Source organism: Octopus sinensis, linkage group LG18 (assembly GCF_006345805.1).
Source record: "Octopus sinensis linkage group LG18, ASM634580v1, whole genome shotgun sequence".
Lineage (NCBI taxonomy): Eukaryota > Metazoa > Mollusca > Cephalopoda > Octopoda > Octopodidae > Octopus > Octopus sinensis.
In genome coordinates this window covers 33311280-33338375 of record NC_043014.1, presented here as the reverse complement: position 1 = coordinate 33338375, position 27096 = coordinate 33311280, and the positions used below count along the sequence as shown (strand labels likewise).

The following is a 27096-nucleotide window of genomic DNA, read 5'->3' as shown; positions in this document are numbered from 1 at the left end:
CAAGTAAAAAGAGTAAAAAAAGAGTAAAGAGTACAATACTTTGTATGACAAAACCAGTTATATGAATGACTGATACATTCAGTTTCCATGCATCTAACTTCATTTACACAACTTGATAAAAGATACTTACCCAAGGTGTCTTGCAGTGGGATTACATATAGTTTAAATCATTAGAAACTCATAAATGATTTAGATTATTTAGGTATTGAACTAATGAGTAGTATCTACACAAAAGAAACAGATTAATGAGGGGTGTCAATTTATTTTTGAGGTGATATCAAAAAGTTCCCAGGTTAGTTTTGTAGGAGCTAACAAATGGCAACACATGGTTGTGTGCACAGTGAGAGCTAGCAGTGACCGTCATGAAGCAATGTGCTGAGTGACATGGCTGTGTTTACTTCACAAGTTGTGAAATTTGTGCTTTTGTGATTATGTGTCTGCCACTCAGAAAGCAAGAATAAAATGAAACACTGAAAAATATTCAATTTATCATTTTATTGCTTTTGTCACTTTATCTTCCATCCTAACGAATATTAGAAAACACTTTTAAATTGATTAAACACTACAATATTTAGTTTCATTTTCATCCTTCTTAGTTCATGTCCTATGGGAGTCAACTTCATCCTTGAGTAAACATTCACTGCGTACTTTGATAACATACAGAAATCAATACAAGATACAAGCAGACCTGGAGCTTTCAATGAAAACACATTTGTCCAATTGAAAATAACAAGTCATTTGTAAATGCTGTATTAGATCCATCACGAACTCTACCTGTCATGTCTAGGGCCCCAATTTCTCCACAACAAACCACAATCATTCTCAAAGAGCACAAAACAATGCATGACACATCTTCACAGATTATATACAGACCACCTACATATCATCATTGTCATTTTCATCATTTAGTATCTGTTTTCCATGCTAGCATGGATAAGACAGTTTGACTGGGGCTGGTAAGCTGGAAAGCTGCATGGGGCTTCAGCCTGTTTTGGGTTGATTTCTACAGCTGGATGCCCTTCCTAATGTCAATCACTCCACACAGTGTATTGAGTGCTCTTTGCATGTCACCAGCATGAGTGCTCTTTACATGTTACCAGTACTAGCCATGACTATGATTTCACTCGGTTTGACATGTCAAGGCCCAAAATACTAAAAATAACAACACCTGGACATGCAAAGTTTGTTGTATCTAACTTCAATTCTGACAATCCTGTCACTACATGGACAATTGCCCTATAATTCCCTATAATATGTACAACATCCTAAAGCATTACTTCAATACTATCTCTCCCGCTTAACCCAGCCAAACATAAAGATGCATACAAATAAAAATATTACAGTATCAATCACCTCATTAGCCCTAAATACTGAACTGGGATACACACTGATTATAGGTATACAGAAACTCCAACTGTTATACTTTGATCAAATCTTTTTTTTATATCTGAGTAAATGCGCAAAGCAGTGTTTACATATAATCACAGTTTAGGTTAGTTGAAATATGTTTGTTAAATATTTCAACTGCTAAAGCCAATACACTGCAGTAACAGGGGAGAAAAATCCTCTCTTATGATAAAAAGGTGTGAAAACAGCCTGTTTGTTCAGTGTTGTCCTCTCTCTGGAATCTGAGACATCGATGTTTCGAGTTTATTGACTCTTGTCAATGCAGTGTCCCTCTTCTCATCAGAATCTGCTGGCATGCAGAATTTGACTGGACAATGGAGAAAGTACATGTCCAGATGGCAACACTACACCTCATAAAATAGACCGCTTTATGCTGGGATATGCACTGTGGTTCTCAGCTAGAGAGAGATATAACTGGGACTCTGCCCATTATAAAAATGAGGGCTCCAGTTGATCCAATTGATGGAAAAACCTGCTCATGAAATTAATATGAAATTGGCTGAGCATTCCACAGACATGTATACTCTCAATGTAGTTCTCTGAGAAATTCATTGTGATAAGGCTTGCCCTTTGAATTATAAGTACAACTTATTTTTACCAGTTGAGTGGACTGGAGCAATGTGAAATAAAGTATCTTGCTTAAGGACTCGATACACTGCCAGATATCTAACTCACAACCTTCAAAATAAAACTTTATCATTGATCATTGCCATGACAAAGTAACAATTTCATGGTTTATTGATTGCACGTTACTGAGCACAAGAGGTGTTCCCTCACTTAAAAATCCTCCCTATTTTTTTTCTTTAAAAGCTTTTAATATTTACATTAAGCTCTATTTTATTTATCTCTGTAAGAAGACCACAATACTGGTGGTTGAACAATATCAAGGATAAACAAATAGGATGATACTAGGAAACATCAGGTTAGCCAATGACCAAGAAAAGGAGGAGAAGAAGGCAGTGCAATTTCTTATTTTGCGTTTATGATTTGATTGATTTTCATATGTAAAACTACTCGACTGTAAAATGAGATTGGTTGTTCATAAACAGTTAAACTGACTAAAAGTAGTCAAACGAAATGTCTTGTCAGGCCAAACAAAGTAGTTTTAAAACTTGACTTTTAGTATTTAGTTGTTTGTTATTTCAAGTAACACTTTGTAAATCAATTTGATGCTGGGTCTTGTTTGAGAAATCAATTCATGACTGATTTTAGTTTCTGAATTGAATGTGTTGTCATTGTCTTTTTCCACGTTGACCTCAAAGGATCTCTCTCTCTCTCTCTCTCTCTCTCTCTCTCTCTCTCTCTCTCTCTCTCTCTCTCTCTCTCTCTCTCTCTCTCTCTCTCTCTCTCTCTCTCTCTCTCTCTCTCTCTCTCTCTCTCTCTCTCTCTCTCTCTCTCTCTTACAGAAAAGGGGTTGGGGGTGAGGAACACAGATCAAAAGAAAAAACAAGATCAAAAGGAGCAAAATCTTTTTCAATAGTTTTCTTTTCTTCTCTCACTTTTTTGCCTCTCCTTCTCCCATCCTTCCCTCCCCCCACTCCATGATATCTACATATCAACATGTTTACATCCATATAGTTTTCATATCAATGTATCAGTCATATTCATCATCCAACAAAAACTTTCCATTTCAAATTTTGTGGGGCAAATTTCACCCAATCAATAATCTCTTTTAACTTTTAAACTACTCTAACTTTTGTTTTAATATTTCCCCCCAGCAAAAGCAGTGAGTTGGCAGATTTGTTAGCATGCTGGACAAAAAGTTTAGCAGTCTTTATGCTTTCAGTTCAAATTCTGTTAAGGTCAACTTTGCCTTTCATCCTTTTACTTACTTGTACTTGTGAAGGCGTTCACCCAGGGCAGGTTGAGCCGGCTTCTTCTTTGGTCCTGATGGCATAGAAGAAATTTCATGGGAATATTGAATTCACAAGCAATCCCCGACATTCTGCATGCATATCCCAAATGACGAGATGCCCTGTTTGCCGTGGAGTCTCCACAGACGCAGGGACAGAACAACCTCGAAGCCGCCAGTTGCCGATCAGACGCCTCGTGGAATTTTCACCAGAGCCCCGTTGGCCAGGCTGTGGCCCTAAATACGCTCAGTGCCAGACCAATCCGCCTTGGGTGACCCTACCAGGAACCGAAGTTCCTGACGGCACTGCTCGTTTACACCACCCTACCACTTTGAGGAGGGGTTGGACTTTAGTGGTCAATAAAATAAGTACCAGCTGAACACTGTGATCGAAGAAATCAACTTACCCCTCCCCTTAAATTGTTGACCTTGTGGCAAAATTTGAAACCATTGTTTCTCTCCAATGTTCTACTTTTCCTTTTTCACTATTGTTCAACAACTGGGCATGCGAATCTCAGAGTAACAATCTGCAAAGTTCCAGCTTCCAATAAAATATAACTCTACTTCTAGAACTCACTATGATATTTTCTCCTTCTTGTTCTATGCAAACATATACACACCTTCACCCCACCCACTTCATATATATATATAAGAATTTTTTGCATAATAAGATAAAAAAAACCAAGGCTGTATAGATAGAAGGTCATACTGCTGTTTCCAGGATATTAATTAATAATATCCCTTCATCGGAGATGGTGTGAGAGGAAAAATTAAGTCATAGTTAGTTTCGATGTGATACAAATAGAGAGTGAGGTGGAGGAAAGAAAACAGATGTAAGATATGTGTGGGTATTGAATTTGTAAATCCGTTTTATAGGCATAATGGTATATATGCAATATTCCAATTTCCTTTGCGTAAAATCCAAAAGTCCAACAGTTTAATATGAGTCCTTCTAAATATAGAGTTTATAAGCAATGTAAGATTCTCTTAAACTTGGTCATTCTCAGTAGGGAATTTACATAGAGTGTAGCAGAGTCAAGGTTTGTATTTAAAATTACCTGGAAATAGGGAGTGTATTAGTATGGTTAAATTGTAATATATAAAATTTAGAGACAAACCGCTATTTAGTTATTTAGTCAATACTGAAATGATACTATCTATAATAACCACATAGAAATTAATTAAATATATTATAATTATTATTCTAAAAATCACAAAATAAATCAAACATAATATCGACTAAGAATTATTTCCCCGTAAGTGGCATGTTACATCACGTTTATTTGATTATTTTTATTTTTATTGTTAAATACATATATCTATATATTTATTGTATGTTTATTGTTTATGTCACGTTTAGCGAGATAAAGTTTAAAAATTCATTTAACTGGTTTTCATCAATGAGATAAGTTATGTTTTTGCTTTACATTAAAATTGTTAAATTTTATTGGACTATTTACTGTTAAGATACATATATTGATATATTTATTGTTTAATTATTATATCTTCATTTATTTTATGTTATTTTTGACCTGAAGAGTGGCTATATATTTTTAAATTGAATTAATATTAACTTTTAATAGTATCGATTTATATATTTAGTCATGAAACGTACATAGTTGATATCTTTGATTTATTTTGTGATTTTTAGAATAATAATTATAATATATTTAATTAATTTCTATGTGGTTATTATAGATAATATCATTTCAGTACTGATTGAATAACTAAATAGCAGTTGTCTCTAAATTCTATATATATATATATATATATATATATATATATATATATATATATGTGCAGGTGGCACGTAAAAAACACCCACTACACTCATGGAGTGGTTGGCGTTAGGAAGGGCATCCAGCTGTAGAAACACTGCCAGATCTGACTGGGCCTGACGAAGCCTTCCAGCTTCACAGACCCCAGTTGACCCGTCCAACCCATGCTAGCATGGAAAACGGACGCTAAACGATGATGATGATGATGATGATGATATGATACATTGTGAATTTTTGATTTAGTGTGCTAAATTGAATTTTTTCCATGTTGGCTTGGAGTTATTATATTCCCTAACTATTAATAATATATATATATAGAGAGAGAGAGAGAAAGAGAGCGAGATGGATGGATGGATGGATGGATGAATGAATGGATAGATGAATGGATGGATATACATATATATATATGATGATGAAGGCTTAATTGGCTGAAACTTCGAAGTCCCTCTCAATAACATTCTTGTAAAAGAATAATAAATTTGTACTCTTCCAAAGTAAAGAGTAACCCATCATTAATGTAAAATTGCTTTTGGCGACCTGGTTGACTCATTTATGTCCTGGGTAAAATGCTTAGCAGCATTTGATGTGTCTTTACATTCTGTGTCCATATTACGCCAAGGTCAACTTTGCCTTTCATCCTTTTGAGTTTGGTAAAAATAAGTACCAGTTATTCACAGAGATTGATGTAATCAACTTACCTTTATCCCCCAAATTCCAGGCCTTGTACCTATAGTAGAAAGCATTATAACTGAACATAAAAACAAAGAAAGATCACCTCCTCTAATTGTCTTTCTCTTGTCAAAAGATCTTTGTCTTACAAGTTACTTGGTGACCCTTCTAGTGCTGGTGCCACATAAAAAGCATCCAATCCACACTGTAAAGTGATTGGCATTTGGAAGGGCATCCATCTGTAAAAACCATGGCAAAACAGACATAGAAGTCTAAGATATTTTTCTGCTTGGCCAGCTCCTATCAAACCGTCCAACCCATGCCAGCATGGAAAGTGGACATTAAACAATGATGATGATGATATATGTGTGCATGTATGTGTGTGTGTGTGTGTGTGTGTGTGTGTGTGTGTGTGTGTGTGTGTGTATGTGTAATATATTTGAAGTGGTATACAGATATTGTATATTGAGAAAAAGGAGGCAGTCAGAATTTTGGATAATCCTTTATTGGCTCTTTCGTTCGTTTACGAACTCATCAAGACAAAATCAGATCTGTCATTTTGATTCATCTTGATGAGTTTGTAAATGAATGAAAGCGCTAATAAAGGATTATCCAAAATTCTGACTGCCTCCTTTTTCTCAATATTCTTTTATTCCTTTATTCTTTTACTTGCTTCAATCATTTGATTGTGGCCAGTCTTAGTGGAATTTCAACAGAACATAAAGACAGATAAAATACTACTTAGCCTGTTTGCCCTGTTTGCTGGGGATTCTGTCTACTCTCTGCCCTAAAATATTTGAGATGATAAGAGCTAAAATATTTATCTGTTTGGTTTAACATCAATAATACCTGTCACAGTAATATTTTAAATTTCCAAGGTGACAAGCTGGTAGAATTGTTAGAATGCTGGGCAAAATACTTGTCTATATTTCATCAATATTAAGGTTTTAATTTCAAATTCCACTGGGGTCGACTTCACCTTTCATCTTTTCGGGGGTCAAAAAAATAAGTACCAGTTGAGCACTGAGGGTGATGTAATCGATTTAGCAATGAAATTGCTGGCCTTGTGCAAACATTTGAAACCAATATTTCAAGTTAATAACCTGATGCTTTTGAGTTTCTGCCAACATAGCATTTTGGTTGGGTCATCATCCAGCTATCTCCAGTTGCAGTTTATCAATATTGATGGATATCCCACAACTGGTTAAGTAGATGTCTAAATATTTGAGATGAGTTGTTATTGTTAATAAGATCATTGATTTTGGACCATTATTTTCTTTTCCCTAGTATTTATATGTACATTATGTTTTGATCTGTTTGATTCTCAAACATGAAGATGTGACTTATTCCTAAATTTGTTGATATACGTTCCTAATTCAAATCCATTTTTGAGACGGCAAACATTCAGAAATAAGATAACCTAATGAAGATCAGAGATAAATTTAATTGAAACACGTAAATGTAAATACTGAATAATAAACCTTTCATCACGAGGATCATCACTGTTGTCAGTAGAGGTTGTGGTGGTGACGGTGGTGGTGGTTGTGACAGCAGTGGCAGCGATGGTGGTGGTTGTGACAGCTGTGGTGGCGATGGTGCTGGTGGTGCTGGTGGTGCTGGTGGTGCTGGTGGTGGTGGCAGTGGTGGCAATCATCATTGTTGTTTTTATGTCCACTTTCCCAAGGTGGTAGAGTTTGAACAGGTTTTCTGAGGCAGTGTTTTATGATTGGATGTCCTTTCTATCACCAACACTTTTAGCCACTTCTTTTTTTTTTCTTTATTGCCCACAAGAGGCTAAACATAGAGGGGACAAACAAGGACATACAAAGGGATTAAGTCGATTATATCGACCCCAGTGCATAACTGGTACTTAATTTATCGATCCCAAAAGGATGAAAGGCAAAGTCGACCTCGGTGGAATTTGAACTCAGAACGTAAAGACAGAGAAAGACGGTGTGCTAACGTTTCTGCCAGCTCACCTTTTAGCCACCTCTTACAACATGCAAGGATTTGGTGTAGTTATTCTAAAAATTGGAGATATGCAAGTTAATAGACAAGGTCAATAAGTTCAAAAAAATTTATTACCTTATTCTTCAACTAATTTTGAAGTTAGAAACTCTGATACATTAGTAACAGCATAGAAGTCTTTAATGCTGAATTTGTGAGAGCAGCAAACGATAAAATTGACTACAGAAAGATTTGAACTTGGAATATAAAAACATTAAACTAAATTCTGAAAGATATTTACTATACAGGGTTGGCCAGAAGTCACCTGTCAGTAAATCAAAATTTCATAAATACTATCTGTAATTTTGTATTGACTCGAATGGAAAAACTTTTTCTACGCCCACGACTACTTCGCTGCCACATAGAGTCTTCTCTGCAATTAATCTTGAAATTCTAACCGAGGCTTCTGCGCTTCTGGACTGGCGATCCCTGATGACGTTGTCCTCAGTTGACGAACTATGGTCATCCCTCAAAGCATATGTAATCTGTTTGACTGACCAGGCAGTTCCCGTTGGGCTTCCCAAGAGGAAGAAACACAAGCCCTGGGTGACGAAGAAGGTTAAATGAGAATGTCGACTCAGAGATATTGCTTGGGCTGAATTCAAAAATCTGGATTCGACTGCAGCCTTTGAGGTGTACAAAACTCAACGAGATCGAGCTGTGAAAATTGAAAAGAAAGAACGCTTCAGTTATGAATACAAAATCGCGGCAAATGCCAGTAGCAATCCAAAAACCTTCTTTGCCCATGTCCAGCGGAATTCCCGCTTGAACAACCAGATTGCAACGTTGGTAGACTCAACAGGCGTATCGATTGAGGACCCTTATCAACAGAGTCAATTATTTGCTGAGGCTTTTTCAACTATTTTCAAACAAGATGATGGTCGTGAACCCCTTCCATTTGATAGATCGGTACCTCCAATGCTTCGATTCAAGGCCTCGATGTCAACAAGGGTCACAGCCCTGACGGCATACACCCACGGGTTATCAAAGCGTTGGCTCCGGTCATCTGCGAGCCCTTAACACGACTATTCAATATGTCATTGGCGATGGGTGTTATACCTGCAGACTGGAGAACAGAGATAATCTGCCCAATTTTCAAGAAAGGGAGCCGCGAAGACCCGCTTAACTACCGACCGGTTTCCCTTACATCAATAATCAGCAAGATGTTCGAAACCATCCTTAAGAAAAGTATGATGCTCCACCTCCTAAACACAGCCTCTATCTCTGATTCCCAACACGGCTTCGTGCCGAAGAGATCATGCTTGACCAACTTACTAGTAATGGAAGAATTGGTGACGCGCATCCTCGATGATAGTGATGCTGTTGACATCGTTTTATTGGACTTTGCCAAAGCTTTTGAGTCGGTAAACCACCGCCTATTACTTGTCAAGCTTCAAGCATATAGTTTCCATCCGGATATTGTACGATGGGTTGGTGCCTTCCTCTCAGATCGCTCTTTCCAAGTCCAAGTTAATGGTTCGCTGTCCGACATCTCCAGTGCGAGCAGTGGCATGCCTCAAGGTTCAGTGCTTGGGCCCTTGTTGTTCTTAGTCTTCATAAATGACTTGCCCGACGACCTTACACAACACACCCTTCTATTTGCCGACGATATCAAACTGGTCGCTCCTCGCGGTAATATAGAGGATCTTCGTCGATGCCTCCACCAAATTTGGAAGTGGTCTAACGATTGGGACCTGTGTCTGAACGTGTCAAAGTGCTGTCATCTGCCTGTCGGCTCTACTCCTGCAACTCAACTTGATTTCGAGCCGGGTCGTCTGCTGCTGGAGAGGACCGATCAGGTAAAGGACCTGGGTATCTTGGTGGATTCCTCCTTTTCGCCTTCGCCCAGTGCGTCCATGCTGCCAACAAAGCACGCGGAATTCTGTTCTTGATTCGACGGTCATTCGGAATGTTCACAGCAGCCATATTCCTACCACTCTATGTCACGCTGGTGAGACCCATATTGGAGTATGGGATTCAAGCCTCTTCTCCTAATCTCCTCAAAGACATACAGCATCTCAAAAGAGTCCAGAAGCTGGCTACCCGCATGGTTCATGGTCTCAAAAATTTGTCCTACGAAGAAAGGCTGAGGACGCTCGACCTTTATTCTCTTGAAAAACGCCACCGCCGTGGTGATCTCATTCTCGCCCACAACATCATAAGCGGAAAGTGTAACCTCTCGAAAGAGCTGTTCTTCACTCCTGCTCCAGAGCGTCGGCTGCGGGGTCATCCGAAAAGCTCTACTGCGACGATTTCATCTCAATCGAAGGAGAGGAGCTTTCTCCGTCCGGGTTGCGGATCCGTGGAACAAGCTGCCAGACGAGATGGTGAAGATGCCGACGACCGCTTTGTTCAAAGCCTCCCTGGACCTCAAGTGGCCTGAACTCTTTACATGAACACCACCCTGTACTTAACTCCATGTCCCCCTACATGGCCTTGCTATTTGCTTTTGAGCCAAATTAACTAACTAACTAACTAACATGTCACTCAAGAAGGACTTCAGTTTGAACAATTTTGATGATGTTTCATATTTAGATGGTTTTATCAAATTCATTCAGTTGTTAAACATGAATAAATTTTAGTATTAAATGGTTTTGATTTACTGTCAGGTGACTTTTGGCCAGCCCTGTATATTGTCATTGAAACTTAAAGAATATATATATATATATATATAAATAATGGCTTCAAATTTTGGTACAAGGCCAGCAAGTTTGGAGAAGGGGGTTAAATCAATTACATCAGCCCCAGTGCTCAACTGGCATTTATTTTATTGACCCTGAAAGGACAAAAGGCAGAGTAGACCTCAGCAGAATTTAAACTCAGAACATAAAGATGGATGAGATGCTGCTAAGCATTTTGCCCAGCAAGCTTACGATTTTAGCATTCGGATTATTCTGTCAATTGTAATGCTTATTTATTCATATTGTTTTTGAATTTGTCATGCATTATCTTGTACCTTTGAGATTTTTGTGGTGTGATTGCTTAATTCTAGAAGGACCAGTTTGAACATAAAACATGTAGAATATTTAGACCAGCGGATCTTTTCGGTTTGAACGGCAGTTTTTTCTAACGGTGTCATATGAAATTGTCACCCATAATTATGACCCTAGTATCGATCTATTGCATTTCAATCTGTTTTAGGGTTAGGGTTAGGTTAGGGGTGGGGGAAGGGTATCTTATTTTCTTCACAAATGTAAATAAACCCAATCTGTTTCTTAAACGAGGGACATATTCATACGGCACAGAATGTTTTTTACCTCAATAGACGTCAGTGATTGATTGAAATTGCAGAAATTGAAGAAAAAAAACTACAAATATCTTACAAACTATAGAATTTTCTCAATAAAGCCAAGAGAAAAAGATGTTTTATAAACACATTCTACCAGTATACGAAGTTTAAAATTTTTTAGTTACCTAGAAATTATGTTAAAAACTGCTGTTCAAACGGAAAAGATCCAGACCAGCTGCTTTGATTGCTAAAGGGTTAAGGAATTTGTGTGTGTGTGTGTGTGTGTAATAAGATTATTTCCTCTTCAATCTAGTAATGATATTCAGAATACTTGATTCAGTTCTAACAATGAACCACTGCTAAAAAAATAATCAGTCAATGTTTTGTTCAATGTAGGTCACATGATGGCTTTTCTGAAGATGAAAAGGGCATTTTACAAGCTACTAATGGTTCCAGATATTCCAGTCAACAGCTTGTGTTTAATGATCTTGGTAAATCACTACTAAATAATGCCTATGAAGGTAAGATTCAAAAGCCTGTGTTTTCTCTCTTCTCTTGTTTTATATTATATCAGTAACATAGCCAAGTGGTTAAGAAGTTCATCTCACTATCACAAGGTCCCAAGTTCAATCCCATTGTTTGGCATTTTGCACAAAGGTGGAGGGGTGCCACATCCAAAACAGTTGAGGAATAGGGACCAAAACCAGATGTGGTTCCTCCCGATGATGTCTTTAGCCACTGGATACTATAAAGGAGTTGTTGAGAAAGTGAACCACAAAATGTGGTTGGAATACCTCATACCCTACCTTCAGGTGATTCAAGAGAGGGAAGGTAATTAGATAGTTGGAAACTGCTTGGAAGCCCATTAGATGAATTGTACATGTAAGTCAAAATGCCATCAGTGTGACATATATTGTGTCACAATGATTCTCTCTGAGGATTACATTAATGGAACATGTATCTACGTAATGCTCTGTTGCTGACACAGTAATAACATAAGTAGATAATTAATTGATCAGAAACCAACAGATGATCCACCTTCTTTTACTTAGTAAACTTATACTGATCCCGGGGGCACCACTGGCTTCTGGTAAAATATATGTTGGTTTCAAATTTTGGCACAAGGCCAGCAATTTCAGAGGAGGTGGATAAGTTCAACTGGTACTTATTTTATTGACCCCGATAAGATGAAAGGCAAAGTCGACCCTGGTGAGTTTGAACTCAGAACATAAAGACAGGCAAAATGCTGCTAAGCATTTCATCCAGCAGGCTAACAATTCTACTAGTTTGCTGCTTCTGGTAATATTGGGTTGTCCGGAAAGTTCATGCTGATTTTTAAAGGAAAGAAAAAGGTTAATAAATACTTGCCATTACATTTTTAATCAACCAAATATGAACCATTTTGTTGCACAATGCATCTCCATCTTTCCATTAACTTGAAAATACCCGCTTCCCAGAATTGAGGTAGTTTCATGGCAAAGAATTCATCATGGTATCTTTTTACATCATCCAAGGAATTGAAAGTTTTACCATTAAGACTATTCTGCAGAGACTTGAATAAGTGGAAATCCAAAGGAGCAATATCTGGTGAATATGGAGGGTGGGGTAACACATCCCAGCCGAGCTGCAGCAATTTTTGTCTGGTTCCCAAAGTATCAAGTGCCGAAAATGAACTTTCTTATCTTCCATTTTAAAGGGTTACAGAATTAACACAGCTTATAGGAATATAAACCTTTTTCCACAAAAATATAGCTTAAACTGCACTCTAAATGGAGGTGTAGTCAAATCCTATTTTATGGACTCAACCATGTTCTAAAATAAGTTGAAATGTAAGCTACTATAAATCGGCACGAACTTTCCGGACACCCCAATATATATCAAGAGCTGTAGTACCACCAGTGTAGTTGAACTTAGCACCACAAGCTAACAAACCAATTTTAGTGTTGCTTTTACTGAGATTGCACAACTGCTCTATGAGACATATTTACAGCTAGAAGGACTGAAGTAGATTGGACATTTGAGAGCATGTGTTTCCTGCTCATTCACAGTAATGAGTGTTTCTTACTCTGCAGTACCTATTTAGAGATTTATTATCTAATACAGCTGAGTTGTTGTGTTGTTGTGACCCCCTTCGGTCATGAATGACCATGGGATTGCACCTAGAAAGTTACCCTCCGAGGCACAAGTCTGGGCACGTTTGTTAATGGAAGACCAGCAATCATCCACGCATACCAGCCTCCCCTCTCCACGCCACTGATGTTATCCAAGGGAAAGGGAAAGGCAAAGGCCGATACAGCTTGGCACCAGTGACGTCGCAGCTCATTTATTAACATGCAAGTGGCTGAGCACTCCACAGACATGTGTACCCTTAACGTAGTTCTCAGGGAGATTCAGCGTGACACAGAGTGTGACAAGGCTGGCCCCTTTGAAATACAGGTGCAACAGAAACAGGAAGAAAGAGTGAAAGAAAGTTGTGGTGAAAGAGTTCAGCAGGGCTCACCACCACCCCCTGCTGGAGACTCGTGGAGCTTTTATGTGTTTTTGCTCAATAAACACTGACAATGCCCGGTCTGGGAATCGAAACCGCGATCCTACGACTGCGACTCTCCTGCCTTAACCACTGGGCCATTGCACCTCCACAATACAGCTGAGTAAATGTAAGCAAATGTCTTTTTATCTCTTTGTAGACAGAAAAAGAATTATTAATTTGACTAGATTCAGCTCCACTAGTCTTCATCTGAAATTACACACCTGCTTCATATGCTCACAAAAACAGATACAATTTTTTGTAGCTGTAATAATGAATGCACTGAACTCTTTGTTTCTTGCTGACATCAGGTAAATTGTCATACCATGGTGTACCTATTTGAAGCTAACTACTCTGTGGTATCTTTTCATGGCCTTTGATCTTTGGATTTGGCCACTTTTGTGCCACCTCCACTCAAGCACTTCCAACTCATTTAACTCTCTTTTCTTATTCCTCATACCGTTTTCACTATTGTCCCTAAACTCTATTCCACCCAGTTTATTTAACCCTTTCATTACTGTATTTATCTTGAGACGCTTTGTTTTTCTTTCAATTACTTTAAATATAACAAAGAATTTAGTAAAATAACTTAGTTATCATTAAGCTGGTGTTAGGAAAATAAATTGTGACTAAGATTTGGTGGAAGATTTTAATTCAAAACTTATAAAAACAAGATATTTGTACTCAGAGCCAGAGCCAGTTTCAGCCGGTTTGGTAACAAAAGGGTTAAACCCAATACCTTTCTAAAGCAATTTCATAAGTTTGTCCTAAATGTCCATATATATATATATCATCATCATCATCATCATCACCATTTAACATCCGTTTTCCATGCTAGCATGGGTTGGATGGTTTGACCGGGGTCTGGGAAGCCAGGAGGCCGCACCAGGCTCCAGTCTGATCTGGCAGTGTTTCTACAGCTGGATGCCCTTCCTAACGCCAACCACTCCATAAGTGTAGTGGGTGCATTTTACGTGCCACCGGCACAGGTGCCAGGGGAGGCTGGTAACGGCCATGATCGGTTGGTGCTTTTTACGTGCCACTGGTAACGAAAAGGTTAATCAATCTCTTCCTTTCCTGAACATGAGCTGACAGGAATTCCCTTCTTGCACATGATTTTTCTACTGCTATTGATTTGTAACTGTTTGTGAGGAATATTAACTGCTTCAATCTCATTAATCTCAAGAGGCTTCCAAAGACATAAGTCCAGCCTCTTTTTTATAGATCAAATCAATAATTCTTTCTAATTTTATCACAAGGCTAACAATTTTAGGGTAGGAATCACGTTGATTCCATCAACCTCAGTATTCTCTCTAAGGATTACATTAATGGAACATGTATCTATGTAATGCTCTGTCGCTTACACAGTAATAAAATAAGTAGATAATTTATTGATCAGCTCGAACAATCATGATCAAACCAACAGATGATCCACCTACTTTTACTTATTAAACTTATGCTGATCACTGGGGTGCTTATTTTATTAACCTCTAAAATAAGAAAGACAAAGTTGAACTTGGTACTATTTGTACTAAAATAAGAAAGGCTAAAATAAGAAAGACAAAGTTGAACTTGGTACTATTTGCACTAAAATAAGAAAGGCTAAAATAAGAAAGACAAAGTTGAACTTGGTACTATTTGTACTAAAATAAGAAAGACAAAGTTAAACTTGGTACTATTTGTACTCGGAATGTAATAAGCTCGAAAAAATACCACTAAGCATTTTATCCAATGCCCTAACAACTCTACCAGCTCACTGCCCTAGGGTCAATCCAATAATTAAAAAAAATGTGGTTGGATTGCATTGTCAAACTGATCAGCACCAATTTGACTACAAATAACTCAGTACCAAGACAGTCAGTAGTGCTGTACTATCTGATCATTAGACATACCATCAACCTTAGCAATTATAAAATAGTCTGAAACAGTTTTCAAACAATTGTAGCATCTGGAGCAATTCTTAGGCTTCTGATGTATTTTTTCCCCCTGTTAACACAAAACTTTATTGCATAATTGAGCTTCCAAATTGTCTTGGCATCTCAACTGCATTCTGCAAACTAGTCAGCTGTGACAAGCAATGTTTATTAGGGTAGGTTTAAAGTGTTGTTACAACCATCTCCTTCAATCTGGAGTAACAAAGGGTCAGCTTATTAGCTGTATAGTAATATACTTAAATTACAATAATCTAGAACAGTTATAACTGCTGCCCCTCTTAAGAAAAGTCTAAAAATTTCTAGAATGCATCTCATATCATTATCATCATCATCATCATCATGATCATCATCATCATCATCATCATCATCATCATGATCGTCATCATGATCATCATGATCATCATCACCATCATCATAAACATCCGTTGTCCATGCTGGCATGGGTTGAATGATTTGACCAGAGCTGACAAGCTGTGAGGAGCTGCACAAGACTCCAGTCTGATTTGGTATGGTTTCTATGGCTGGATACCCTTCCTAATGCCAACCATTTTACAGAGTGTGCCGGGTGCTTTTACATGACACTGTATGAGTGCTTTTATGTGGTGTCCTACATGGCACTTTTACATGGATCTGCACAGGTGCTTTTACGTGGCACCACACGGGTGCTTCTATGTGGCACTGCACAGACACTTTTACATGTCACTGCACAGGTGCTTTTACGTGGCACCACACTGGCCCATTAACTTGGCACCATACAGGTGCTTTTATGTGACACCACATGGGCATTTTATGTGGCACAGCATGGGTGCTTTTATGTCAGACCGCCATGAGTGCTTTTCACCACCAGAGGGAGCAGTCTTAGCACTTCTACTGCAGAGTACAGGTCTTCTTGATTACAGCAGGTATATATATATTTGTGCCTTTTTGTTATTTATTCTTTCTCAAAACTAAACTTTGCTCTAACTCTACAGGTTACAACTGTTCCCTTTTTGCATATGGACAAACTGGATCAGGAAAATCTTACTCCATGATTGGATATGGCCCAAACAAGTGAGGAACATAAAAAAAATCTGTTTCATTATCATTGTTTATAATTAATATTTTTATTATTAGGACTACGGAAGATTTGTCTTTGGATTTACTTTGGATTTACTCATGTTGTTATTCCAGGCCATAGTGTCGTTCAAATTTCTTCCCACCTGGTATTCAATTCAATATACTATTCTTATGCCAATTAATGTCGTGTGTCTAAACACATGGCATATGGTTAAAAAGAAAATAATAAAGAAGGAAAAGTAGTCGGGGTGGTGGTGGTGGCAGTGAGCACAGCAGCAACAGTAGTAGTAGTAGTAGTAGTAGTAGTAGTAGTAGTAGTAGTAGTAGTAGTAGTAGTAGTAGTAGTAGTAGTAGTAGTAGCAGCAGTAATGGTGGTGGCAGTGGTTGTGGTGGTGGCAGTGGCAGCAGTGGTGGTTGTGGCATTGACCACAGCAGCAACAACAGTAGTAGTAGTAGTAGTAGTAGTAGTAGTAGTAGTAGTAGTAGTAGTAGTAGTAGTAGTAGTGGTGGTGGTGGTGGTGGCAGTTTTGGTGGTGGTGGTGGTAGGGTATTCTATACACTGTGCACTCTGCAGAGTTTATATAAACTTGCCACTTGAGTGGAGTTGGGCATATAAAAAGTCAGATTATACCAAGAACACAGACTGCTCTTAGCAATAACTAAATAAATACTTACACAATACAGTATTATTGATCCATTTAAACTGATTCAGAAAATAGGTTTCACACATGAGAGTTAGAAGAAAACCTAATCCTAGTAACCAGTGCTTGTTTCTTTCTGACTTATAGATTCTGGTCCAATATTTACTCATATTCTGTTATCACTTTCTTAGCTGCTAAAATAATGTTTACCTCTTGTAATCTATCCAGTTATTCCAATATTAACCCAATTTTACTAAATGAGGCACTCATCTTTGCTATGAGGAACTCCAATGAATCTACACAAGAGGTAAACATTATTTTAGCCATTAGGGAAACTATCATAGAATTTTGGAGTAAATGTTAGATCAGAAGGTACAGACCAAACAGTTTTGATATAACAATGGGGTCCAGTGTCTCTGCTCAGGTAACTGACTTTGTATATATTATGATGTTCAAATAGAGAAATCCGTGAGCTGGGAGATGGGGATTATACAAGAGAAAAAATGATTTAAAATGATTAAGGGCTTAGGCCTATTTATCTCCATGGAGAATGAGTATAGTAAAGTTAATTTACTGGATGTTATTTTGGATCTCAGTACAGGCTATATCATCTGTACCACAAACCAAATGAAAGCCTCAAATATGTGAATCAAAAATCCAATCATCCAAAAACAGTTATAAATTCTATTATTAGGAGAGTCTCCTTTAGAATCTCTAAAAATTCTGCTAATGAAAAATTATTTAAACTACATGAGAAATACTACAACTTAGCATTGGTTGAAGCTAGTTATAAGGAGAAAAAAATTATATTCCTAATGGGGTGTTAAATGATAAGTATACAAAAGTAATGGAATTGATGAATAATGATAGAGATCACTATATCAGTAAAAATAAGGACACCAAGGCATAGTTCATTGGTAGTATAGTAGGATAATCCTTATTAATAATTCTAAAACTATCTATCTCTCTTAAATTGTTTTCTATTCCAAGCAGTGTGGTGAAGCTTTGATAAGGATATGTTGGTGTTAAGTTTCTCAAACTCTATAGAATCTAAGCTGATCAAATATTGATTAATATGCATGATTACTATTCATAGAATTATGAAAACCAGGGTATCTGAAACATGCGTAAGCTGATCAAAAATATATAATTTTCCATTCTTTTGTGTGTATGTATGTATGTATGTGTGTGTGTGTATGTGTGTATGTGTGTATATATATATATATATAACTTAGATAACTTAGATATGTTTCGACCAAAGATTGGTCCAGGCCATGTCTAACTTAATAGCACCACCTGATAGGATTATTTGAATCCTGTTTAAGTCAAGTTTTGTTTAAGTCAAGTTTTGTTCAAGTAGTGAGTTCTTGTTGGGTGAGTTGTATCCAATTATGGGTGGCTTATCTGGTATTCTTTGAAGGAATCTATCCAGACTCCGTTTAAAGTTGATGGGATCCTTTTCCTCTTTGATCTCCCTCGGGACAATGTTAAATAGGGCAGGACCTGTTGAGGAAAAGAAATTATGTTGCAGTGTACATGTATGTTGTGATCTTGAATTGGGCAGGGGACGTATGGCCCGTGGTCCCAGTCTTGGATGAACCTTGAAGCTAATGTTAAGGTCGTTTGGGCAAAGTCGGCGGTATATTCTCCACATCGTACAAATGATGTACTGCTCACGGCGACGCTGGAGGGAGTAAAGTTTCAAGGCTTTAAGGCGATCCCAATAATTGAGAGCAGCCATGCCTTCAATTCGTTTAGTGAGTGCCCTCTGGGGTGACTCAATCCTGGAGATGTTTTGTCTTGTATGGGGAGACCACAGTGGGCAGCAGTATTCAAGGTGTGGCTGTACAAAGGAGGAGAAAAGTGGTATGATGACACCTTGTTCTCTGGACCGGAAAGTTCTTAAGATCCAGGAACTCATCCTACGAGCTATATCGACCTTCTTGTTGATGTGTGCACTCCAACTGAGATCGTCATCAACAATTACACCCAGGTCTCTGATATTGTTAGAGGCTGTGAGCTGTTCCCCTGAAGGAAGAGAGTATGGTTGTTTTAGTGACGAATTTCTTCCAAAATGCATCAGCTCAAATTTTCCCTCATTCAGTTGCATTTTGTTTCTGTCTGCCCATTGACTCACAGCATATAGATCAGACTGGAGTTGAGTTCGGTCTGTTTCTTCATTGACGATTTGCTGGAGCTTAGTGTCATCAGCAAATATTTTCACTTTGCAGTAATGTACGACACTGGAAAGGTCGTTCATGTAAATTATGAAGAGTAGCGGACCCAAAACAGTCCCCTGGGGAACACCGCTGGTGACTTTTGCTGGGCTTGAGTGGACTCCATCAACTACAACATGTTGTGTTCTATTCGCCAGGAAATACTTAATCCAGTGTAGAACTTTTCCATGGATTCCAACATTTGCCAATTTTGAGAGTAGGATATTATGGTCTACCCTGTCGAACGCTTTACTGAAGTCAAGATATATGACGTCAGAGTTCGAACCTGTTCCCAAGGCTTTGAGTACATCTTCAATGTGGTGTAAGAGCTGTGTTAGACAGTCCCTGCCACAGCGAAAGCCATGCTGATTTGCATTTAGGAGTTTGTGGGTCTCCAGGAAGTCAGCTATCCTTGATCTTAACACTCTTTCAAACACTTTAATGATGTGGGAGGTGAGTGAGATTGGGCGATAGTTGACTGCAAGGGATCTGTTTCCCTGTTTGAAAACCGGGATGACTGACTGGGATAGAAACTGTTTCGGTATATAATCTGCGTCTAACGAATTTCTCCAGAGGTTGGTCGGAGGGACTGCAAGTTGGTGTCTACATTCTTTCAGGAGACTAGCAGGAAATCTATCAGGGCCTACAGCAGAGTAGTATTTGACCTCATTTATTGCTGCTACGATGTCAGTGGCAGTGAAGGTTATGTCTGAGATATGTTGAGAGTCAACTTCGTTCGTTTCTCTTACATCAATATAGGTGGGAACACTAAAGACAGAGCAGTATTGTTTCTGCAGTATTTCTGCCATTTCTTTAGCATCGTATTGGGGAATGCCGTTATCATCAATCAATGGCCCAATGGGTGAGACAGTGGTTCTATGCTTATTTGCATAAGAATAGAACACTTTTGGGTTCTGTTTGATGTTTTTGTTTACCCACTGTTCCTCCACAGCTCTTTGATTTTCAATGGAGGTTTTCATGTTGGTCTGCAGATGAAGTTTTTCCAGCTCTAGTCTTTTCATTGTTGTTGAATGTGGATGTTGTGTTTGGGAATATTTTAATTGGTTGATTTTTTTGTTGAGTCTTTTGATGCGCCTGATGAGTGTTTTTTTCTTTTTAGGGAGCCGGTTTCTGTTTGTGTTAGTAGATTTCGTGGGAGCGTGTTTAGAGCATGTATAGGTGACAATGTTTTCAAAGTGCTGCCACACGGTCTCAATATGAGAGGAATTGAGAGTAAAAGACCAGTCGATGGAAGACAGATCCTTTCTGATTGCTCCCCAGTCCGCTTTGTGGAAGTTTATGTTGTCAAATGGGTGCCATGGAGTGGGATTGGCTGGTTTGGTTTTTATATGTCGGGAATTCAAATTGCAGAGTACCATGTCGTGGTCTGAGAGGAGAGTTTTTTCGACTGAAATACTGTGAACGTAGCTAGAGTGATTGGTCAATACCAGATCCAAGATCGTTTTATTCTGTACACATATCTAGTGATGGACTGGCATCCCATTCAGAGAGGATGTTGGCTTGCCCACCTAACCAGTTTAGTGGTATCATTTGAAGGCTACAACAATGCAGGAAAACACATTGTGACCAGTAATGTTTAACCACTTCTAATAGTCTGATTGATTCAGTGTATATATATATATATATATATATATATTAATAGTTATTGCCAAGCTAACATGACAGTCCAGAAAAATAGGACGAATGCTGCCATTGATTAGCTCCAAGAAGCCATTGCCTCTAGCTAGCTATGTGACACACAAACCTGTGTCCAATATAATCGTAAACAGGGGAGGTCAGCAGCTTCCCCTTGCTGGTCTGGCTTCCACAGACTAGTTTCGAGGTGGTTGCCTCTTATCAATGTGGAGTAGACAAACCCAGCAGGCATTGCTGCTGACCGACTGTTTGCCATGTTAGCTTGGCGATAACTATTAATATCCAGTACCACTGCTGTAGTCTCTTTTAGAGAGAATTAGAAATAATGATATTTCTATTTTTGAAAACCAGTGAATGTATTCCACTGAATTTAGGTAAATAATCCTTCAAACATATACAACAGGCTTCTTTCAGTTTCTGTCTACCAAATCCACTTACAAGGCTTTGGTTGGCCTGAGGCTATAATAGAGGACACTTGCCCAGGGTGTCATCCAGTAGAACTGAAACCAGACCCATGTGGTTGGGAAGCAAACTTCTTACCCTACAGCCCCACCTGTGCCTTGTATGTATATATACCCTCTCCCTGCTCTCTCTCTCTCTCTCTCTCTCTCTCTCTCTCTCTCTCTCTCTCTCTCTATCATATATCTTTTTATTTCTTCACTGGTTTCCGTCTTTTGGATATTCCCATGCTGGGTCACTGCATTCAAGAGTGTTAGTAAATCATATCAGCTCCCCATAATTATTTCACTCTAACATTCATTGTATCAATCTCTATTTATCAAAAGGCTAAGTGATGCTATTTGAGTCAACACTGTTTGCTTGATTGTATGAACATAAACACAGCCATTGACACAAGAGTAGTGTTTAGAAAGGCTGAGATATTTCTGTACAAAATCAAGCCTACAACTTACTGCCTCTTCACTTTGCACACTGTTCTCTCTTCTCCCATCTTCCTTATTCTAAATACTTGATGTTTTATTTCTCATTCACATTAGATAGCTTGTATATTTAATCTTGCCAGTTACTTAGTTTATTTGTTCAATTCCTATATTTGCTTCTTGAATATGTACTACTGTTCTTTTCCCTTGATGCTTTTTCATTTGTGGAAGATATATTTCAGATGATGTAATTTTGAGCTACACTTTGTGAAGCCTTGGAAGCAGTTTTCTTGTGTGTGTGTGTGTGAGAGAGAGAGAGAGAGAGAGAGAGAGAGTGTGTTACTTCTTACCAGTAAGCTCTTGGGGTGTATAAATCTGCTAATTCAATTTATATTTTTATATAAACTATAGAGGAATTGTCCCAACAGCCTGTGATGAATTATTCAAAACTATTTCAAGCAATGAAGACAAAGATTTGGTGAGTATAAAACCATTTAATGGTATTAAATTAAACCAGAGATCAGAGTAGAAAATCTTTGGAATATGCTGGCAGGTTTTCAACCATGATCAATTCCTCATTAACTAGTGTTGCATCCCGCTTTACGGTGTTTTGCTTTAGAATAAATGAAAAATACTCTACTGATTTACTGATGGAAATTTAATCACACTAGTCTCCGAAATATAATGAATAGCTGCAATATATTCAGATAAACTGTTTTACCTTCTTTCAGGTATTTTGAAGTCTTTTAAAGTGTTGGGTATCACCCTAAACTGCATCTGGTAGTGGGGCCCTGATTTGGAAGTTCCAAAGTTTTGAGGTGTGTGGAACCACATCTTAGCCACTATTTTTCCTTGGTCTACTCTGATGCTTACATCATCTGATACTTTCTTATAGATAGGAGATCTATGTCATTGAAAATTAAGTGTCAAGTGACAAAAAAAAATCCAGCAACTGTTCATCAATAAATTCTATCATTTTCTGGTTATCAAGTTAATAGCTGCAATCTCTTGTTCTAATTATGCTTTCTCTTTCTTATTTTTCTGTCCATCTTTCATTCTCAACTACATGATCTCAACCCTTTGTTTAGAGGTACGAAGTGTCTTTCTCAATGATGGAGATATACAATGAACAGGTGCGAGATCTGTTGAAAAGGGATTGTCCTAAAGGCGGCCTACAAGTTAGACAGCATCCAAAATTGGGCATGTTTTATGTTGAAGATTTACAGAAGGTTCCAGTTAGAAGTTATTTAGAGATTCAGAAGAGAATGGAACAAGGTAAGTTTGATTATAAATGTACTGCTAAGATTCTAATAGCATTAGACATTAGAACAACAATTTGGGAGAAAAGATTCACACAAAATTTGTTATTTCTGTCCTGTTAGGGGATGTGTTATATTCTTCTATCTCACATTGCTGCTTATAATGTCTAATGTATAGGCGAGTTAGATTTATATTAACAGAAAAGTTTTTAACCTTCTGTCATTTCATTTTCTTATTTTGTGGGAAAAGAAAAGTAATACATGCATATTTTTGTTTAAAAATGTCTAAATCTTAATATATGAAAAAATTTTAATTCTAAAATGAAATCAAAAAATGTTTTTAATTAGAAACATTAAAATTTTTTTCGTAATAAAGATCAAAAATTATTTTTATCAACCTGATCATAAGCAAACACATGCAGATATAGACACATGCATGACTGTGCAGTTAAGAAATTTGGCTTTCAACCGCATGGTTTCAGGTTCAGCCCCACAGTGTGACATCTTCTATAGCTCTGAGCTTATTAAAGCCTTGTCAAGTGTATTTTGTAGACAGAGACTGATAGAAGCCCATCATATATGTATGTGTGTGCATATATATATATATATATATATATATATATATATATATATATATATGCAGGTACAGGCATACTGTGTGGTAAGAAATTCACTTCTCATCTACCATGTTTTGGGTTCTGTCCCACTACATGGCACTCTAGACAAGTGTCTTCTAATATAGCCTTGGGCTGACCAAAACCTGAGTGGATTTGGTCAACAGAAACTGATTGAAGCCCATCATATATAAATGGAAGTGTATGTATATATATATATATATCCTTGTCAGAAAATACATTGGAGTGACTGGAAGGCGATCTGGCCAAAGAGAATCTGTCTCAACAAAATCTTATCCAACCCATGTCAGCATGGAAAAGTGGATGTTTAAACCAATGATGATGATGATGATGATGTGTGTATGTGTGTGTGTACCTGTATGTGTCTCCTTGTCTTGACATTGCACTGTTGTTGTAATCACATACCACTGTCATACAATCTTCAATGAAAAGATGTCCAACCAGAGGGAAGAACGACTTTGCTTGGAAAGAAATGAGTGCTGGTGACAGGAAGTGTATCTGGTGATAGGGAAATCTGTTTCAATAAATCCAGCCTAAACTTTATAAGCATGGAAAATGGTCATTAAAACAACGGAGATGATAGTGCTATTATTTATCAATTAATCAATCAATCAGTGTATATTTGTTCCCCACAAATATCAAATAGAGATCAATTTTTGACTTATACTATGCACACTAACCAAATGTATTTGTTATTTTGTTTACTGCAGCTATATCTGCCATTGAAAGTGAATTCAGTACTGCAAAACAATATAATTCTCATCAACAATATGCTATATATAGGAGCACTCCATCGGTTACAACGACAAGGGTCCCAGCTGATATGATCAACGGAACAGCTTGCTCGTGAAATTAACGTGCAAGTAGCTGAGCACTCCACAGACACGTGTACCCTTAACGTAGTTCGCAAGGAGATTCAGTGTGACACAGGGTGTGACAAGGCTGGCCCTTTTGAAATACAGGTACTACTCATTTTTGCCAGCTGAGTGGACTGGAGCAACATGAAATAAAGTGTCTTGCTCAAGGACACAACATTCGCCAGGAATTGAACTCACAACCTTACGATCATGAGCCAAATGCCCTAACCACTAAGCCACACACCCTCACTAAATAATTAAACTCATCATGGTACCTGTCTGTAGTTTAGTGGCCTGAACCATCAAAAATTAAAAGTTTTAGTTATGGGCACAGCATAGTTGGGTCCCAGAGATTTGTCCTTTAGGTTATTCCTCCAAATATTCACTCTTCATTCTGTGTGTCATTTGTCTAATCACACAGAACATATCAACAAAACTTATTCATAACATGAAAGATTTATGGTTGAGCTTGTGGCAGTGAAGACCTCAGACCATATCCCTGCTCACCATCATTGGGATGGAAATGGCTATCCACAGGCATGAGCTTGTAGTGATGCCATCTTGGAAATCTCCTGTATGCATGCACAGAGTTGGATTCTTCCGGGAGGCCTGCTGGAAGTTCCCTCATGCATATCCACAGAAAACTAGCAGCAGCAAAATTCCCTCGTATCATTCTCTCGAACGCCAGCAGCTGAGCAAGACAGTCATGTTTTATCAGCTCTCTCAAGCTGCTACCTCGTGGCGCATCTCTGCTATGCTTGAACGGACAGGATTTGGCTCACTCCACTTGACCACTACGATAAGCTCCTAGGCTGCTGATTTGCCCAGAAAGAAGAAATGTATATATATTGCAAATCGAGAAATAAATATTTATCCTGTTGAAGTTAATCAGAAGTCTTGACTCTTTCCTTCGATTAATGTTTAATGTAAAGGATGTGAGCTGCACCCATCCAGTGCGAGGGACCTCTCATACTGTTACAAGCTCCATGAGTCAGAGTGGCTGTTCCAGCACATCTTCACCATCCTTCAAGTCAATTCCTTTCCCATTTTGTCTGCCGGGACTATGAGGAATAGTATGTTCCACTCCTTAATGTAAAGTTACTCCATGTAAATTGCTTTGTGTTAATGTTGACAATTATTTTGTTTGTGTTTTACTTTAATCAGCCATTTTTCCTCTCATAGCTCTCAATGCTCATGTCACCACCTCCTATAGAGTTCTATCAAAAGTGTTCTCCAGACCAACAAACCCAGGATAGGAATTCTACATGTAGACACAGGTGTAGCTGTGTGGTTAAGAAGCTTGCTTTGCAGCCATGTGGTTTCGAGTTCAATACCATTGTGTGGCACCATGAACAATTGTCTTCTGCTATAACCCAAGGCTAACTAGTGTCTTGTGAATGAATCTGATTGATGTAAATTATGTGAAAGCCTGTTGTATGATTATGAGTGTGTGTGTGTGTGTGTGTGTGTGTGTGTGTGTGTATGTGTGTGTGTGTGTGAGTGTGTGTGTGTGCGTGCGTGCGTGCATGCAGGTGTCTTTGTTTTTGTGTTGTCTGTCCACCACAACCTTACCCTGTCGCACCACTTGTTGGTTTGTTTATGTCCCCATAACTTAGTAGTTTGGCAAAGGAGATCAATTGAACAAGTACTAGACTTAAAAAGAAAAATACCTACTGGTGTTGATATGCTTGATGTTACCCTTCAAGGCAGCACCCCCAGACATGCTGCAGTCCAATGACTGACACATCAATTAAAAGACAGAAGATAAGCACAATGTTACAGAGTTTAAGGTGGAAGGGTATAATTGATTATAACAAAGTCAATGGATGAAAGACAAAGTTAACATTGCTGGGATTTGAACTCACAATGTAAACACCAGCTGATTATCTTCTGATTACACCCGCCACCTCCTCTGCCACCACCACCATAAACACAATAACATCCACAAACCATGTTGTATCCTGTTCCTGTCCAAGATTCTTCCTAAGTCAATACATATGGACTTATATAACTCACATGCATCTTTAAGATGTGTGTGTGTGATTATATTTGAGTGTATGTGAGTGAGTTTGTGCTTTTGTGTGTGCGTGTAAGCATGAGTGTGTAGTTAATCAATACTCATGTATTAATCAATAACTTCACACTGTGTCAGCTAGCAGTATAACATTGATTTCTTACGAAGGCTCAAGGCTAGATATTTGTAAGGGAAGAGGAAAGATATTATGTGACAATCATGTTTGTTTTCTTTAAGGACATTATCAGTGTATATGCTGTGAAATGAAATAACTTCAACCCAAAATCTTAACAGACTTAGTTCACTGGAGCCTACTTAGGGTCTTTTCACTGGGTGTTCACATTGACTCTTCATCTTGTAATACTGGTTTCAAATTTTCGCACAAGGCCAGCAATTTTTGGTGAGAGGGTAAATCGATTACATCGGCCCCCAATACTCATCTAGTACTTATTTTATTGACCCTAAATGGATAAAAGGCAAA

The 27096-nt window shown here is 38.1% G+C and overlaps 1 protein-coding gene across 1 annotated transcript in view; it reads left to right on the top strand.

Moving 5' to 3' along the window:
• LOC115221444 (kinesin-like protein KIF28P) overlaps positions 1-27096 on the top strand; it is a 113241-nt gene that overhangs the window by 32446 nt on the left and 53699 nt on the right. Inside the window, exons 6-9 of the mRNA XM_029791627.2 lie at positions 11339-11463; positions 16375-16453; positions 22262-22328; positions 22939-23125. Coding sequence (XP_029647487.1) covers positions 11339-11463; positions 16375-16453; positions 22262-22328; positions 22939-23125 — 458 coding nt within the window. The remainder of the gene's footprint in view (positions 1-11338; positions 11464-16374; positions 16454-22261; positions 22329-22938; positions 23126-27096) is intronic.